The 18,906-nt window shown below is 39.2% G+C and overlaps 1 protein-coding gene across 2 annotated transcripts in view; it reads left to right on the forward strand.

Moving 5' to 3' along the window:
• The window catches only part of astn1 (astrotactin 1), a 195,982-nt gene that overhangs the window by 47,942 nt on the left and 129,134 nt on the right, over positions 1 to 18,906 (forward strand). Inside the window, exons 3-6 of one of the 2 annotated variants that reach the window (XM_072688243.1) lie at positions 8,954 to 9,347; positions 10,278 to 10,427; positions 16,214 to 16,363; positions 18,563 to 18,709. In XM_072688243.1, the coding sequence (XP_072544344.1) occupies positions 8,954 to 9,347; positions 10,278 to 10,427; positions 16,214 to 16,363; positions 18,563 to 18,709 (841 nt within the window). The remainder of the gene's footprint in view (positions 1 to 8,953; positions 9,348 to 10,277; positions 10,428 to 16,213; positions 16,364 to 18,562; positions 18,710 to 18,906) is intronic. The other variant, XM_072688244.1, reaches the window with a different exon arrangement.

Raw genomic sequence — 18,906 nt, forward strand, 5'->3', positions numbered from 1 at the left:
ATCCAAATGTATTGTAATAACAATGCCATTTTTTGAAGATTAAAAAGATCAAAAGATGAATGAGACAGTAGATCTGATTTTCAACTTTTATTGACATCTAGATATGTTTGTGAAGATATCTAGATATGTGAATTTTAGGTGAGCAAATGTACTGGATCCAATCTTATCTTAAAATGAATTAACTTAACACTTAATATTTGGTTAAATATCCCTTTCTTGCAATACATCTGGCAATTAATTTAGATTATTAAAATATCCTATAAACCAACAAGAGTTCACTCATTTCATTGTATGTAACTCTCTGGACTGTTGCTGCTAGTGCTGGAAGCATTGCTGCAATCAGTTTCTAGTTGCAGAATGTAAACCAAGTAGGCTATTAAAATAGTCACAATTTCTTTGTTTCTCCTAGTAGTGGGCGATATGGGCAGAAATCCACAGTATCTTTAAAACTGACCTTGAATACTGACAAATGGATTGATTCTTTTTGTTTATTTATAGCATATTAGAAAATGATAAGCCTTTGCAGGTTAAGAGTGGCTTATTACAACTGTACTTTTATACTGCCGAAGGCTGTGCGTTTCTCGTAATATTCAATTTTTTTTGTGTTGTCAATGTCACCCAATCCTAATGATAGCACGGCACATTTTCTGGCATTGTTTACAGTTTAGTTATATAACAAAATCAAGGTAAACAAAAAAATAATGATGCATAAATAAATTACACATTTGGTAAAATTATAATGAGAGTTTTAATAGTGTTTATATTTTAATTTTAAACATGCATAAATAATGAATACATATAAGCTATACAGCTATAATATAGATGTGAGTCACAGTGGAGTACTGGTCAGACCAGAAGGGTATGTTAGTGCTGTAATTCTCAGTCCTTAAGGCCCAAGACAGTCCACTTTTATGCCTATGTAAATTGGATATTGGGTGCTCTGACAAGATGAAAGGAGTGAACTTTGTACACAGGCTGTGGTGAGTATGTAGGCACATATGCATGTGAGAGAGGTGTTACCCACTGCACATGTGTCTTTTTCCCCCTCCTTCACATTCTGCAACCTTTGGGCTTTTTTTTGGGTTTCTAAAATCTTTGTGGCATGCCCTGGTATTCACCCATTTTTGCAACCTTGTTCTCTCTGTGGTGGCTGTGTTCTCCACTGGGAGGTGTCCCTGATGTACCTCCCCTCTATTTCGGCTGACCATTTCGCAACCTGCAATTTGCACCCCTCAGCAGGCCATTATGTCCATGCAGTGTTCCTCTATCCCTTCAGCCCTCTTTCCCCATCCGACGCCAGTCGGCTTTCTCCCTGGTGGTTCATCTCTCCTTAGAGGGCTGGCTCAGCTGTTCTGTGCCCTTGCTGTGATTTGTAAATGCAAGAGAAAGAAGGCTGGTGAAACGCATATAGCATTTTGCTCATTACTTTGCTGTATTGCGACACCTGGACATTGTCAAACAGGAAGCTGTTGACATGAGGGGTTGTCTTTTTCGTTTTCTTTACCATTAACCAGAGAGGCCTTTAATGGACACAAGCCCAGTAAAAACAAAACAAAACAAACATTTGAGTGACTATTAGTATCTTCATTGTGATTGTAGTACTGTCTTTGATCACATTTTGGGTACCTACATAAGATTTTCCATTTTCTGCAGCATTAATGAGCTATTCTATTTGTTCTGGATGTATTTTCAAAAACTCTCACAAAGCAGGTTTTTAAGTGAATTTTATTTTATTTTTTATTTTATTTTATTTTATTTTTTTATTTGTATTCCGTCTGCATAATCACATGAATCTCTGCCCTATTCAGATGATGTGAGGCTAACATAGTTACTGTATTGATTCTACTAATGCATCCTTGAGGAATCGCTACCTCTTTAATGCAATTATGCCATATTGCAGAAATGATTTAAGAACTTGAAATGTTATTGTAATTTGGTTACCATGTTAAATCCTGTGGATGTAGTTTTGAACTAAAACCTAGCTGTTGTATCTACCGAAACAAACTGAAAGTCTGAAACTGATTGGCGAGTTGTAGGTTTCTTTTCAGGGCTCAATTTGGATAAATGTCTCTGTGCAGCTTTTTGTGTTTGTGTGAATGTAAAGTCTTTTTCTTTTCTTTCTTTTTCTTTCTTTTTTTTTTCTTCATCCTCAGCCTACAAAATGGCACATAGCGCTGCCAGTGGAATCTGTAGCCCTCATTGCTTTAAGTAAACACACGGTTCTTTCTCCCTTCCAGAGTGCAGCCTCTTTATGATTTTCCCACTCTTCTGGGAATTAGAGAGGGTCGAGTTTCGGAGGAAACGGACAGGGTGGCATTAAGGAATAGGATAGGAGAGCAGAAGAAGCAATAAAGCAGAAATCAATGCCTTTCTTATAGGCTGAAAGTCAATAGACCAGGGAGTTAGTTGACAAATACTCTGTGAAGTAGAACTTCACTGTGAGAGGTGTTTTCCCTTTCCTGATATGGCTCTATGGTTCTGGGAAACCTGTTTTAAGTTTAATATTATGTAAAGTGATTGTGTGAATGTTTTAGGGGGTTGTTGGGTATAACTGTTTAACTGCTAAAACTGTAAAAAAAATCCATGCTGTCTTTCTACTGGTTTCTCTTTTACCATTGTTTTCTTAGAGGCACCTGCTTATGCCAAGCCTAGGAATTTTAAACATTCAGAGTGCACTAGTTCATTTATTAAACAAAGATGTGCACTGAAGATCTGGATTTCTGGCCTGCTAGCAGCTGTGGTAGGAAAGTGATGTATCTTTGGGTTAGTCTCTTTCCCCAGGGCTCTTGAAAGCAACAATGTGACCAATGGCTAAGAGCATTGGAAAGAGGGGCAAGCAATGTTAAAAGCTGTGAAAGATGAATCTTGGCTGTAAAGATGGTGCCCTGGAATGGTTATTTATTATGTGTTCTAAAAAAAAGTTGCTATTATGGTGTTTAAATGTGTAACATAACACAGCTATATATAATCGAACATTATTTTTTCCAGTGCATATTAAGTTAATGGCTCTTGTCCAGAGTGACCTAGTGCTTAGTTGTTGTTTTTATTTATTTTTTTTACTTTTCCACTCTGAAGTGAGAATAGGCTCGGTTCGAAAGCTATCTTTAAGCTTAGATACTGGCAACAAAAAGTGTATTTTGTGACCCATACTTATATATTTCTTTGTATTCCTGGAAGAGTTGTGCTATATTTAATTTTAGATATTTAGATTTTTTAGACTAGGAAATGCATCAATTTTTTTTTTTAGCATTCACTATGCATAAAATGATTCATTGTGTATTTAGTGTGTTTCAAGGAAAAAATACAGTGTCACACTAAAACTTGATGTCACAATTAAGGATTTAACTATGGGTCATGACATTTTGATATTGCAATGCAAAATGTAAAAAAATTAGCATAACATTAACAATTGGAGTAATGATAATGGTAATTATAAAAGAGCACCAATCCACAATCCCCTCTCATCACATTCATGGCATGCCACACTCAACGCCTCCAAGCTCAAGTCATATTAGGAAGTTGTGTATCATGGGTAGTCAATTTTTTTTCTTTATTTAAATTTTTGTTCAAAATAATGTGAGAATCGTGAACACAGTATCTTGGATCAAATCGATTTTTGGACTGTAACTATATGTTACACTCATAATCACAGTACCTGGAACAACATTCACATCATTTGTGTAAGTCCTTGTTTGCCTTCTCTGCATACATTTCCGATCAGATTAGAGTCAAGTACTCCAGGAAATGCATCAGTGGGACATTTATGAACTCACCCAATGTTACCCTTCGTTTTCCCTGTGGTCTCTCCACTGCAGCAGGCATTCAGGGTTTAAGTGGCTGATAATACCTTGTTTTATGGCCACACACACCCTGGAACGGAAAGGCCATTTCCTCTTGCCACATGCATTTATTCTACTGATGGCACCTAGATCAGATAAAGAGCTATAAGGCAAAGTGTCCTGCAGTGACCCACTCTTTAATAGCAGAAACCTCTGAACCACTGTAAGACACATGTGTGCGTGCACACACACACACACACACACACACACACACACACACACACACACACAAGAAATGGCAGGAGAAATGACTTCAAATCTGTATTTTACCTCAATTACGATTTTGAATGATTATATAAGCTGCTCAGCATGCTTTGTTTGAGTTTTCATCCATGTTGTAGACTGGACTTACAGATTCTTAATGTTTGATAATAAATAAATAAATGCTGAAAATGCTGCTTGTACAATTCTAAAGTACTCAGTCAGTCAGACTAGTGCTTGGTAGAACTTTTGCTGTAGTAAGAACTAGGGAGTTTCTGCTAGGGAGTTTCTGCTATGTGATTCTCACATTCTGTTTGTTAGGTTTGCTTCAGGTTGGTTGGATGACTGTATTCTATTATTATTATTATTATTATTATTATTTTTATTATTATTAGTGCAGTGGGTAGTCAATTGTTAATTCAGTTGAGATTTAGATTTTGGCATTGTAGACCACCTTTTTGTTGTTCACCCGCCCCTGTGGTGTTTGGATTTGTGCTTTGGCTCCATCCACTTATCCTTCACCTTTGACAGGATGCCCATTCCTCAGTGAGGAATCCCTACTACATAATGATGCCACCTCTTATACCCTATAGTGTTGGGCAGTGTTAGGCTTGCGCCAGACATAGTGTTTTGAACTTTGCCCAAAATATACCGCCATCTTGAATGTATCTTCTTCTTTGCACTGCTCCCATACAGGCCAGTTGTATGTATGGTATGTATGTATGTATGTAATATTGATGCACCTTAATCCAGTCTCTTCAATCAATCAATTGTTCCATCTGCCATGCATAAGCAACCTCTATTTCATTGCCACACAAGTCAGGGATGCAGAAGGATGCTAGATCACAACGTAGGTATAGGTTGGCAATTAGGGATGCACCGACCTGAAATATAGTCAGTATAATCAACTTTCCAGTGCATATTAAGTGCCACATAATAATGGCTCTTGTCCAGAGCGACTTAGTGCTTAGTTGTTGTGTGTTTATTTAATTATGATACATAAACTTTGCATATTGGTCGATACCAATCCGGTACCATTGTTGAATTAATAAACCGTAGACCTCACCATGTGGTTCAAACACAAACAGTAATCAATCTTATTTTAAAATATTTATCATATGCAGTAATTCAAAATAAAATATAGCAGCTGCACCTGAGATCAAATAAGTAACCTGGTCAAACATACAAGTTCAATACAAGTAATCAAACATGCAAACATGTAAACATTTAGTGCAGTCTCACACCAACAAATTAAAGTGAAAGGATCGGTTCCATGGATCGGCCTAATTATCCTATACCTGATCCAGCTACACTGCTCAAAAAAATAAAGGGAACACTCAAATAACACATCCTAGATCTGAATGAATGAAATATTCTCTTTGAATACTCACACACAAAATTAAGAGAAGAGCACAGGGCGCCAGTGGCGAATTTGCCAATCCTGGTGTTCTCTGGCAAATGCAAAGCGTCCTGCATGGTGTTTGGCTGTAAGCACAACCCCCATCTTTGGACGTCGGGCCCTCATACTATCCTCATGGAGTCGGTTTCTAACCGTTTGTGCAGACGCATGCACATTTTGTGGCCTGCTGGAAGTAATTTTGCAGGGCTCTGGCAGTGCTCCTCCTGTTCCTCCTTGCACAAAGGCGGAGGTAGCGGTCCTGCTGCTGGGTTGTTGCCCTCCTACGGCCTCCTCCACGTCTCCTGGTAGCGCCTCCATTGATGTGCCATCCATGAGCTGCACTACCTGAGCCACTTGTCTGGGTTGTAGAGTCCGACTCATGCTACCACGAGTGTGAAAGCACCACCAACATTTGTGATCAAATGATCAGCATAGGAAGCATAGGAACTGAGAAGTGGTCTGTGGTCCCCACCTGCAGAACCACTCCTTTATTGAGTGTCTTGCTAATTGTCAATAATTTCCACCTGTTGTCTATTCCATTTGTACAACAGCATGTGAAATTGATTGTCAATCAGTGTTTCTTCCTAAGTGAACAGTTTAATTTCGCAGAAGTTTGATTTACTTGGAGTTATATTGTGTTTAGGTCTTCCCTTTATTTTTTTGAGCAGTGTAATTTTATAATATTGGATCGGTGCATCCCTATTGGCAATATGGTAATATTATCATCATATTATCATGATGCCTTTTGTTTGCCTTGTGTAACTCAGTTGAGATCAAATATAAAATGGTAAAATGAAGTGAAAAGTTAAGGAAAAAAAACAATTGTGAGGTCATGAAATCCATTGACACTGCCTCATTTGGCAAAAGACAAACTTCCTTTTTTAAATATTCAGACATTATGAATTAAGTTATGATTATTGACAGTTCAAACTCAAAATATTACATAAATACATATTGATTGTAGTCATAATACCTAATAATAATTTTTTCGCATCTAAAATTTTTAATCATCTCTTCATTTTGAGAACACACAAGTAACCCTCTGTTTTGTTGAATATTTAAACAGTTCATACAGATACCCAAGGATTTTACCACGTACCTTATCCACATAAAACACCTTGTTAGTCCAATGACTGAACAGTTGACAGAAGAGCAACATACTGAAAACTTTAATAATTTTCATTGAACTTTCCTTAATCAAAATGTTTTCAGATTGGCCACAGATTAAACATATCTTTTCTGGATTTTGGCTGTAAATGTAGAGGATAATTGTCTATTTCTGCATTCATCCATAGTTTCTAGGCTGAAATTTCAAAACACTTTGGAATTAGTAACATGCTTACTTGCCCTTCAAACTGGCTGTGATATGGGTTATGATGTTCCTGTAATCCAGGAGTGTTTCGTTTTTGCAGACATTAAGGCATTTGGAATTTTCCAAGGTACACACTGTGGTACACACTCAATTTACTGATTTAAATATGTTTGTCATATTGTTTTTACTTCTAAAGACATTTTATTTATTTGTGCACTACTAGTAAAGCTAATATTAATATGAACTAAAAATGTATGTAACTGGAGAGACATCAATTACCGTTTGGCTTAAAGGCATGGTTTATTACATTTAATAAGTTTGTTCTTATGATTGGTTTATGTTACTGGGGAAACTTCATGTTACTGAACAGCATAAATAAAATTCCCATAAGTATTTAAACACATCAAAGGACTCCTTTAACACAGCATTTATACAGAAGTAAAAATCGATCAGACCACTCAGATACTGCTATATTCATAACTGAGAATCTAACATAACTGAGTAATTTCGCAATAGCAAGACTTTCGCATTTCGCATTCTTCTTCTTCTTCTCATTATTATTATTATTATTATTATTTTTGCTTGCCAGCAATACATACTTTTCTGAGTGGCATTTAAATGCAAGACAGCCATCATTCCATATCAGCTGGAATTTAAAAATGCACTTTCAAAATAAGTTTTTTTTTTTTTTGAGTACATAAAAAAAAGTTTTAAAGATAACATATAAAGTATGTGGTCTGTGTGTGTTTACACATGGAGGGGGCAGAAGGGGTGATGTAGTCAATACTCTTGGTTACTTTTGGTTTTAGATATTGCAGAAACCTAGAATAAACAGAAAAGAAATCCACCTGTATGTTGCCTGCAGCAAGGGGAGTGATGTCATATGCTGGGGGTCTTGTGGACTTAAAGTGAATGCACAGTGAGAAATCCTTGTTTTGATTTGTCATAATGAGAAGCAGCGATCAATAATCATAACCCCTCTTCTTCTGCATGTTATTTATGTAAATGTCATGGGATTTACTGATGTGCAGTTGAATATCATAGCATTCTTCCTTGGTGCAGACAACACACCCAACAGATCATTAAAGTTGTTAACAAATTTGACAGCCATGCCTTCGATCTTTACTTTAGCTAATTGGATTACATGCACTCATGCTGCTAGCCTCTGATGCTTTGTTGGGCTTTAATAGCACTCCTTCATAAAGCTCTGTGCTGTCTGCTCTAATTTGAAATCTCCTGTAACTCCTGTGTATAGCATTACCTAATTTTCTACACCATAAAGTTGTAAGCTGCTTATTTGGATAATGCAGAGTGACAGATCTGAAGAAAATCAAATTAGATAAAAGTGATTAGCTGTTGACTCCAGAGCTATATATGGCTGTGGTGTTGGTATGGTTTTCGTATCGGAGCTTTCTGGTAAGCTACGCATTCAGTATCTTTTTCTCACCGTTGGACACTGTGGGTCATTACATCCACTTTTCAACAACCTGCCATTTGCCTCTTTAATGTGTGTAAATTACCCATTGCTTTCCAATAGATCCTAGCAGATGATCACACAGTAGATGCATACTACTGTGACTTTTTTTTTGGCTGTGACTTGTGACAACTTAAACCATCCTTTCACAAATTCTCTTTATTCTTGACCCATCTCTTCTCAACATGTCTCTAGTTTATAATTAGTCATATACTTAACTTCATATCGTGCATTGCCAGGAAACTGATGTAATGAATTTGAAAGTGCTGCAGAATTGTAATCAATACAAAACAAATTAGGGCAGTTTCACAACTTTCCACTGTGCATGCAAATGAAACATAAGTGACCTACGTTAAGGTGTCATTTGGTATCGTCCTTGACTATGCAGAGTAGACAAACAACTTATGCAAACTATGTGTAGAACTGCTTTGCTCACCCAGTAAGAAAGAAAAGAGATTAAGGCATTCTCTTTGAGGCTCAACTCTCGGTCATTATTTGGATTGGGACTGTACCCGTCCCCCAGTTGGAAATGTCACTGGATTTCTGTTTCTGAAGTCATTTGGGTCTTTTGTCAGTCTGTTAATCGTATGCTTCTGTTGGCTCTTTTTCTCTTTCTTTTTCCACCTCTTTACCCCCCCCCCCCCCCCCCCCTTCTTTACCCTCTTTTTCTCGGCCTTCCCATCTTTCTCTCTTTTCCTTTGCTGTTCTATCTGTTATATCCTCTCTAGGGTGGTATGATCGCGCTGCTGCTTTCCATCCTGTGCCTGGTGCTGATTCTGTACACACGCAGGCGATGGTGCAAGCGGCGACGTGTGCCACAGCCCCAGAAGAGCGCGAGCGCGGAAGCTGCCAACGAAATTCACTACATCCCCTCAGTGCTGATGGGAGGACAGGCACGTGAGAGCTTGCGTAACTCGCGTGGTCAAGGCCATAACTCAAGCGGTACTCTTAGCATCCGAGAAACACCGATCCTGGACGGCTATGAATACGACATTACCGACTTGAGGCACCACCTTCAGCGTGAGTGCATGAACGGTGGCGAAGATTTTGCAAGTCAGGTGACTCGAACACTTGACTCACTGCAGGGATGCAATGACAAGGCAAACATGGACCTCACCCCCGGTGCGTTCCCTTTGCATACAAGCTTGAAATGTTCAAAACTATTCATGAGTGCTTTTGGGAAGAGCTATAAACCCCTTTGATAGAACAAACGATAGCCACTTTTCCTGGGCAAAAGTAGCCCCCTCCATTTAATATCTGTATTGATCTACCTATTTAGTAAATCATGAGTCTACTTGGTTTCTTTTCACTTTGTTTTTTAATTTTCTAATACTGGAAAACATTAAAGGGTTTTTAATAATAGGGTCATGCACTTCATCTTTTAAAAAAGATCTTTTAAAAAGATTAAGCAACCATGAAAAATAAAATTCTGATATTAGGTAGGCTTTCTACCCATACTAAAGAAAGGTCACTTCACATGTGTTACAAAATAAAACTTTACGATAATGGAACTTGTTAGATGTGTAGTAAATTATCCATGGCATTGTGTGGTACTCTGTGCGGCCGAGAGCCCAGTTGAAACGCCATTAAAAGCAATAAGAGTTAGTGGCAGAGAGGCTGTTCAGGTTCATTGGATGCACAGTATTCAAAATGGTGGCCTTGATTGAATGTGAAATGATGTTGATGGTTGCCTGGAAGAGCAGGCTGCTATAAATATTCCCAAAAGGATATGTTGGAGTAGAGTAATTTCATGCTGCCATACTAATTTGGATAATACAATAAAAAAACTGTAGTGGCAGTTGACTTTGTCATGCGAGTTGCACGTTACTGAGGGATGGGCTCATTGGCAATGTTGCGTAATGGAGAGTGACAGAATGTTATATCTTCTGAGTCACTGGCCTGTGAAGACACTTGGTGGAGAAGACCTACCAAACACTAGTTAAAGGAACTCTTCTGAAGGCTATGGCTTTATGTAGAGGCTCTGCAGCTGGGTATTATGTTTTGTCTCTCTCTCTCTCTCTCTCTGCCTAATATTAACCTTTTTACCATCAGGGAATGACAATACAAAACTGTCCCTAATGAGCAAGTACAAGGATAACATCATAGCCACCAGTCCTGTTGACAGCAATCACCAGCAAAACACGCTTCTCCCTCACACCACCTCCACCAACCAGCGCAAGCGTCTGTCCAGCAAAACGCGCGGTGAGTGGTCGGACATCTATGCACCCACCACCACCCAACCTGCTGTGTTCAGTTTATGAACTCATATAGATGTACATTTCACCACTAATTCCCATAATTTTTTTAGTGCACTTTATCTTTTATTTAGTTTTGTGTCTACTTGTTGCGCTAATAAATATATAAATTAGGTAGCATATAGCTAATTAATGATGTCTTTCTCACTTTTTTTGTGGGTGTGGATGTGTAAAAAGCAATCAGAAATTTGCTGTTTAAATTTGATATGCATTTGCAATCAAATGTGTATCAGTGTTTTATTGTTCTGTAAACCTGTACAAGTTTCCTTAGCATCTAATGTAGTTCATTTAGGCCAAAACTATTCAAAACTGTTCCTAAATATCCCCCTGTTCACTAGGTCCAGCCCACAACGCACCAGCCTAATCTTATTTCTATACCCCTTGAGTCACGTTGTGGGGCCTAATGCAGAAGAGAAATGTAACCAAGGGTCTTTGGAGGACTGGGTTGATGGCCTTAGCTTTACACAAATCATATTGGATGTATTTATTTTTTTAATGTTGCTAACCTGGCAGTAGTTGCAGAACAATAATTGTCTTTTTCAAAGTAATCTGCTTATCCAGACCAGCGTTCCTCTGCTTATGTTCTTATGTTCTATGACCTCCCCGAGCCAGTGCAATTATCCTGCTTTCTGTGAACTTCTCCCAGGGTTACGTTCATAATTTGGACTCTTACCTTGGTCATTTACCGTAGATGAAACGGATATTGAAGGCATGAGATTGAATTATACAAAACAAGAAGCAGAGAAACAGCAAATACAGTCAAATGACAATCTGTGTTCCATAACTTAACAGAATGGCTTTTGGAACATGTTGTGGATGTGGGTGTGACTGGGTGTTTTTGGGGCACAGTACAATGAAAACTCATTATTACTCATTATTTTACACACAAAGTAAGTGTGTAGCCCATTTGCAACATGCTCTACCGGCGAGTTTTTGTGATTCGACTTTCAGTTCAGTTCAGTTTCTTTTCTATTTTTAAAGAGTTTGTGATGGGCCCTAAGCTGCAACTGTTCCTACTAGACAGTAAATCATCAGTGCATCCCATTTTGTATGCTTTGCTCATCTGTGAACATCAAAAGAAAGTACAGTATAAAGCAGAAAATCACACATTTCATTGTTTTGTTTTTCTGTGATTTGTAAGAAAACAGCTCTGTTCCTCGTTTTATGATTTCCCACACTGTAATTAACTGAGTGAGTTACGCTGCACAAAAAAACTAACCAGCTAAGTGATCTGCTAAATCGGGGTGTGTGTGCTCTACAATTGTTGCTGTTTAAGCTTCTGCAGGCATCGTGAGAATAGATTATAATGAGCTAAACTTGTTTTTTTGGCATCGTACGTTCCTCTCTTGACCGGCATACTTCTGTTTCTCTTTTTATTATGTATTTAAAAAGGTTCCTTGACTCCCAGAGTGGTCATCTGCTGTTTATCGGATTTCTGTAGGTCAAAACTAGCTGCATAAGTGTCCCTGCCTCGCCTCCTTTAGATCGTCATTCCAGTGACATCACGCCATTGTGATTCCAGAGGCTTTCCGATGATTGGGTTCCCGCACCCGGCCTGGCAGAACAAAATAACTTTTAGTTGTGTCGGGCTCACGCACCTGTGCTGCATGCCGAGAGCCTGTCGGCACCGGGTGTTGAATATTTAAACAAGCTCATCTTTTATTCCTCTCCGTGGAGCGTTGTACCTTTTGGCCCCTGCCTAATTGCGGAGGCTGGCGAGCACTCCTCACCTGTTCCGTGAGATTTGCGACTAATTCCTTTGAAGGTGCTCCTTTTGTTCTCCCCTTTTGTTAGCTAGGCAGAAAGACGAATTGTAGCATCCGCCGTTGTCATCTGGAAACAGCGTCTCTGCATCTGAAGGCTCAGACACCATCCGTTGCGCTTGCTTTTTTTCCTGATAACCATAAAGTTCAGAGCTTGAGCAAGTAAGATTTATTGTTGTTTTTGCAGTTAGTCATTCTCAGATGAAGCTGAACTGTAAAATTTGTTTGACAGTGGCAAGAATCAGCTGAGTGGATTTTGATAGAGCCCAAGCAACTTGCTTACCTTTAACTGGATATGTTTACATGGGCTGTTATAAGTAGGGAAGAGTCAAAGCTTTTTGGACCACTTTTTATTTTTTCTGTAAGTGGAAGTAAATCAGTAATGTAAGGCAAAGTCCCCTCTCCTTTCACTCTAACGTATGTTAAAACTCTGACTGGAAATCCCTGAAACAATGTCATTGGTAATCCATGACATCCATGAAAAAAGTACTGTACGTTCGATTGGTAAGTTATTATATGAGAAACCTCTGACCTGCCAGTTGCAGTGTTGGAGTTGCAATGTATTCCTTTGTCACTCGTATTCAGGTTATCTTTTCCTGTGTAATCCAAAGTACTGTCTGCCACAGAGACAGCAAAGCCAGCAAGAGGAGAGGCCTTTATTTTTGCATTTTGGTGATATGTTTGCACACAAAGACCCCCCCCCCCCCTTTCTTTTTACAGCATAGAATGCGTCTGGAGTGAAAAACAAGCAGGCATTATTTGCCATTACACTTGCCTTGATGCATCACACTTTTTCCATGTCTCAAATGGCATTACAGTAGTTGAGAATATTACCTTCATATTAGAATATCAATCTTTGCTTTGAACCCGACATAGACACAGGTTTTTCTTTTGAAATAGAAGGCTGCATTAGGGCAGAAAAAAATGAAATGGCTCAAACATTCGCCCATTCCACTGTGAGACAGCGTAATCTATAAGCCATTGCTATCTCATGCTTTTGTTTCAGGCATTGCATATTGGAATTGTTTTTCAAGCTCTGTCCAGGGTAAATAGAGTATTTGCTGCCTTTTGACAGAGCATCGAAAGAGGAATGCTGTTATTGTGGTAATGGTACTTTTTACTTGGTACCCACTGAAATGAGACGGGCACAAAAAAGAGAGATTTGAAAAAGCCTCTTTTTTTTCTTTTTTGGCTCTTATGCAAGCAGTGACCCATGATGTATGTGTGTGATATATTCTGTTTGCTCTAACTGGGTAAATGTCTCTGGGAATGCTTTCTTTGTCTGTTTTCTGTTTGATGATCTATGTAGATGTGATGGTTATGTCAGATTTGTGGATTTTGGAATGCTTTTTAAATGTTGGATTCTTTTTCAGATATGTGAATTGTCTGTATATACTCTCTCTATATATTAAATAGCTTTTCTCCCTTCACAACATTTGTTGGTAGCTGCACACTTTCACCTCTGTCACAAACCTGTATCACACACGATCACATTCATTTGCTCCATTATTTCATTTATCTGATGTTTCCACAAAAATTGTCTGCATGTATTCTCAGAACAAGTACGTTGACATGGGTTCAGTTTTTCCTTTTTAAACTGATGAATATAATAAGGACTGAGAGGCTAGTCTTGGATCAGATACAGGTACATGCATACTGGCTAGTAGGTGTCTCCTACTCTGAGACACTGTTCCCCAGTCCTTGTCCTGGCAACCCTATGCACTGCATATTGTTGTGCTTTCTCTGATCATGCACACCTAACCATTTCATGAAGGGCGTGTTATTTGTCACATGAGACTTAATTGATTTATAACAGCAAGGAGTATGAACTGTGTAGAGCACATATGCGTTAAGAAAGATCAACACTTAATTCACAGCGCAAACAGTTGATTATTTAAAATACATCCTAAGTATAAATTCAAAATTATTTTATTATGTTAAAAGGTTGTCTACAACAGTTTTCCATTTCTGTGTCTGCAACGGGCCTGTTCTGGGGGTTTCTAGCTCTTCCCATTTATTCAGCATATTAATCAATATGCAAAGACCAATAAAGAAACTAATTGCCAATTAGAAATAGAACCAGCCACACTGTCACATGATCATTTCTGGTTAATCTAGCTCAAACCAAGGCACTAAAGTGGGTTTGTGTGTGAGGAAAGAAATAAAAATGTGTAGGAAAGAATTATATTTTTTCTTTGCAACGTTCTTGTTTTTTCCACTATCTATTGACAGAAAGCCAGGCATTGGTGCTGTATTTTTTTATTTTTTATAATTTTTTATTTCTTTATTTTTTGGTCTAATCTGTTAAACATGCCTATTAGTTCCAAAACCACTCCCCTTGTAAGGTAAATCTTCAGCCTGGAAGTGTATCTTCAGCTCTGCTCTTTGAGAACTACTAAACTACCTTACAGCCTTTCAAGTAGGCTTGAGCTGATAAATAGGCTTGAGCTTGACTTGCTAATAGTATCATGAATCTGCAATATTTATAATATTGTATTTTCTTCTCAAGTTGGATCATTTAAATATCCAAAAAAAATCTTTGTCAGCCTTTTAAATCCGCCAGTATATTTGTGTTTGTGTCATATTTGGTCCTTGGCAAATGCATCTTGTATGATCTGATCATACGAATTCATTTCACTTGATTTTGGATTTCTTGCATAATTTTAGCTAGATGGAGATGTTCTCTCACTGAAATCTCGCCCAAATATATGATTGTGTAGTCTCACCATTTTAAACTTGCCCAACTCAAGACCTCTGATTGCTTCAGATTGGTGGGAACTGGTTGTGCTTTGGGCATTCACTGATGAACATGCAATGTCAGTGACGTGTTTCATGTGGGCAGTTGTCCATTACTGTCAAAGTTGCATCAAGATGATTAGTGTTCACACTAAACATTTAATGTGATCATAAGTGTCCTTGACCACCTCTGAAGAGGGTTTAAGTGATCGGATCACAGTAAGTCTCCAAACACATTGCACCTCATTCAGTCTTGCACTTTTGACCCCTACCATAGACACATGTATTGCCGGATGTCAACAGTTCTACAGTTTTCGTTTAGTATGCTCTTTTTTTTTTGTAGTCCCGGAATGTCTTGTCTGGCTTCAGAACATTTCTGTAGCTGCATACATCAGAGTTTTACCACTAATAAAACCACATGTTGTAATACCACTGTTGGAAAACTAAAAATACTTTCTCTAACCCAAAATGAATACACTGGTTTTGTTATAGTCTATTAATATGTCTTCATATGGTAAAAGATTGTTTACAGCCTATACATTGGCGTACAGGCTTTTGAGGAAAACATGTTTATTTGGCGTACAGAGAAGTTGGCGTACAGGCTTTTGAGGAAAACATGTTTATTTGGCGTACAGAGAAGTTGGCGTACAGGCTTTTGAGGAAAACATGTTTATTTTTTCTGGTTTATGCATCTTCTCTCTGGCGTTACCACATTACCTGTTGTGCTGAAAAGGGATGTTGGAGATTAGAGGATTCACAGTCAGTCTGAAGAACCCCTCAGCGATTCCTGAAAATGTCCTCATACAGTGTGCTGGTGGTGCAGAAAAGCTGCTATTTGCTTATTTGGAAAGCCGCTTCCCTTTCACGCCTTTCAGTAGAACATCACTGAGAGAAGGATTTTCCCTTAAACTGATACTGTTTCAACATGTCAGTCATTACTGTTTCAGACCAACAAGAGAAATTGCATCCGTTACAAACAGTTTCTTAGTACCGTTTGTGAAGTATTATTTTCCCCATTGAACTGAGCACGACATTACATTGTCAATTGTGAGTGCCTCTGCAATTGGCTGATTGAAAGCTGAAAAAGGAAGAGCAGTGCTGGAGATACCTGTAAAGGGTTTGAAGTTTCATTTATGTTTTTTTTTTTATTTATTATTCTAATTTCCCTTTTTTTTTTTTTTTTTTTTTTTTTTTTTTTTTTTTTTGATGGTGGGTTTCTGTCTGAATTCCGCAGCGGGTTCAGCATTCCTGAACCCGGATGGGGATTCGGGCACTGAGGCGGACAGCGAGCCGCAGCTCACCTTCTACACCGACCCCAACCGCAGTCGTCGCCGTAGCCGAGGTATGAGAAATGGCAACGTCAACCCAGCGTGGGGCTCTGGGGGTAAGGAGGACTTCCACATCATCCAACGCATGATTCCCCAACAGCGCTGCGGCGCCTGCCTGCGCCCATGCCCTTTGTGTGTGTTGAGTGTGTGAAGTGTTTGTGTGAGGGACTTTGTTCAGTGCCTGAGCAAAGCAGTAGTTGTGATATAGCTTGGTGCACAACTACACTATCAGTTTATTGTTCTAAGTAACAAGGCATGTGCTGTGCTAGAGAGACTGTATGTATTTGTGAGATTGTCCATTTATGAGTGGACATGGAAAATCACCTCCTAACCGCACCTCACTTGACATTAGCCTGTGAATGACACTTGTGCCAATTTAGCTGTATGTGCACATTGTTACTTATTGGGCATCCTGAACTTAACTTTTAAGCGGGTGTCAAAACAGGCCCAAGTGGAGAGAAAAAACAGTGCGGCCTAATTGGGAGGAAATGAAAACTGCTACGACGGACGTTAAAGAGCGGCAAACGGTTGGACACTAACGGCGTTGGAGGCAGCAGCAGCCTGCCCTACAGGCTGTACGTCAAGCCACCAAACACACCACAAGCTGCCATATTGTCAAGGCAGCTAGCAGCCACTCACATCTAACTTTTAACAATTCTACCAATTACCAACTCCCTAAACTCTGTGCATGTCAAACGACACCAGTGAGCTACAGCGACAACACCTCTAATTGGACTTAAATTAATAACAGACATGGCGGCCTGTGTTGTAGAACTTTCTTGTCATTCTGTCACGCACAAACTGCTAATTTGATCCTGCTGGCATGCTTATTTTAATATACGTGTTTGTGTGTAAGATGTTTATATTTGTCAAGTGAGAAGAGGTGTGTGCACATGCTGTCACCTTTGAGTGGAGTTGTGAGGGCTAAACTGTAATTGCTCTAAACATTTTTTTCCTCTCTAAATGGCTTCTTCCATTTTTTTGAGGACCCAACACACACCAAGCTCCCTACATTCTCCCAGAAAGCCAATTTTAAAGGCAGTTTTTTCTCTTAAATGGCATTTGCCTTTTAAACTGTGTGACACGTGTTTCTGTAATATTAAAAGCAGGCCACAATGTCTGTACTCACCTGTCGTTTCCAAGAGACCAGGGAGCAAATAACCTTGGAGCTCTGTTTTTGACCTGCATGTTGCAATTTTTTGCTTTCTTTATCTGACACAGAGTTATGAATGCATGGAGTGTAGAAGCAATCACCCTGTTGAATTCTCGGATGTCACAAATGTTTTAAATGGTTGCATTGCGCTTACCATGGAGGGTTGTGATAATAATGTGAAAAATTATAAGGCGATCCTATGTTTAAATTTTGGCAGGGCCTCAGCGTTCCATGGCAAAAAGGATCCCAGTCTGGGTACAATATGTGATGAGGGAGATTCCAGCAAATACTTGCAAAGACTAAGAAAAAAATAAGTTAAACATTTGAGTTGTAATTATTTACCTTTTATTATTTATTAGATAGATTTATATTGACTTTTAAGCAGCATTTTGATTTAACTGTTGTTAAACCTGTGAAAGTCTGCTAGCAGGCTGCAGCAGACCGAGGGGTAAGTGAGCCGGACCAAACCCTTTTAAAGCTTAATGACTGCTGCTGTGATTATCCTGCTGGAGCAGGGGATCAAATCGCCCAGCTGTGCATTACTTGGCCCTTGACTGTGGTTTCATTTATGGGCGACTTTGTTTTTGTGTTTTTACTTTTTTATTTCTTTTTTCTCCCTGGGTGTGTGCGTGTGTGTGAACTCATTTGTTTTTATGGACCACTGGTTTGTGAATACAACATGGCGGTCACCACTGATTTGATTACAAAAGTTGAGTGGCCCAAACCCAGTATGGAAGCAAATGGGGGGTATAAAAGTAGATGACAGACACTTTTTTGCTCTTCCTTCTCAGTACGTAGAGTGGTGACCTTCAAACGAAAAAGCCTCATCTTCACTACAGTGTGCCTAGCAATGCTGCAGTTCACAGAAGCTGCCTGGTCCGGTCCGTTGCCCCTTTTCATGCACCACCAGTTTCGATGTGAAGTTGTTTGTAACTGCCTTTTCAGTTTTTTATGTTTCAAAAAAAAAAAAAAGAAAAGGGAAAAAAAAGACTTCACAGCTTCTGTTTTTTTTTTGTTTGTTTTTTTGCCATTCTCTCATCTTCTCTCTTTCTCTTTCTCCTCGTCCCTGTCCCCCTCTCTCCCTCCTTCCTTCCTTTTCTAGGCTCCCCGCGTAGCCCCATCAATAAGACCACCCTGACTTTGATCAGTGTGGTGAGTTGTGTGATCGGCCTGGTCTACTCTTCTCACCTCTCCTGTGGCCTCAACGTTAGAGTCATCCTCCACGTCCCAGAGCACCTCATAGCAGACGGTAATTACATCACTCAGCCCACCCTGTCCCAACCCTGCGCTGTGGGACTCTTGCGCACCCTCTCTGCTCTGCAGTCTCTGTAGTGCACAAAAGAAAATGTCACACTCACTCCCCCTATGTGTGAGTCCAACAGCTGTGCCCTGAGTGCATCAAAGCATATACGGGCCAGGTCACACAGTCCCGCACACATTCACTCA

Source organism: Salminus brasiliensis, chromosome 9 (assembly GCF_030463535.1).
Source record: "Salminus brasiliensis chromosome 9, fSalBra1.hap2, whole genome shotgun sequence".
Classification (NCBI taxonomy): Eukaryota; Metazoa; Chordata; class Actinopteri; order Characiformes; family Bryconidae; genus Salminus; species Salminus brasiliensis.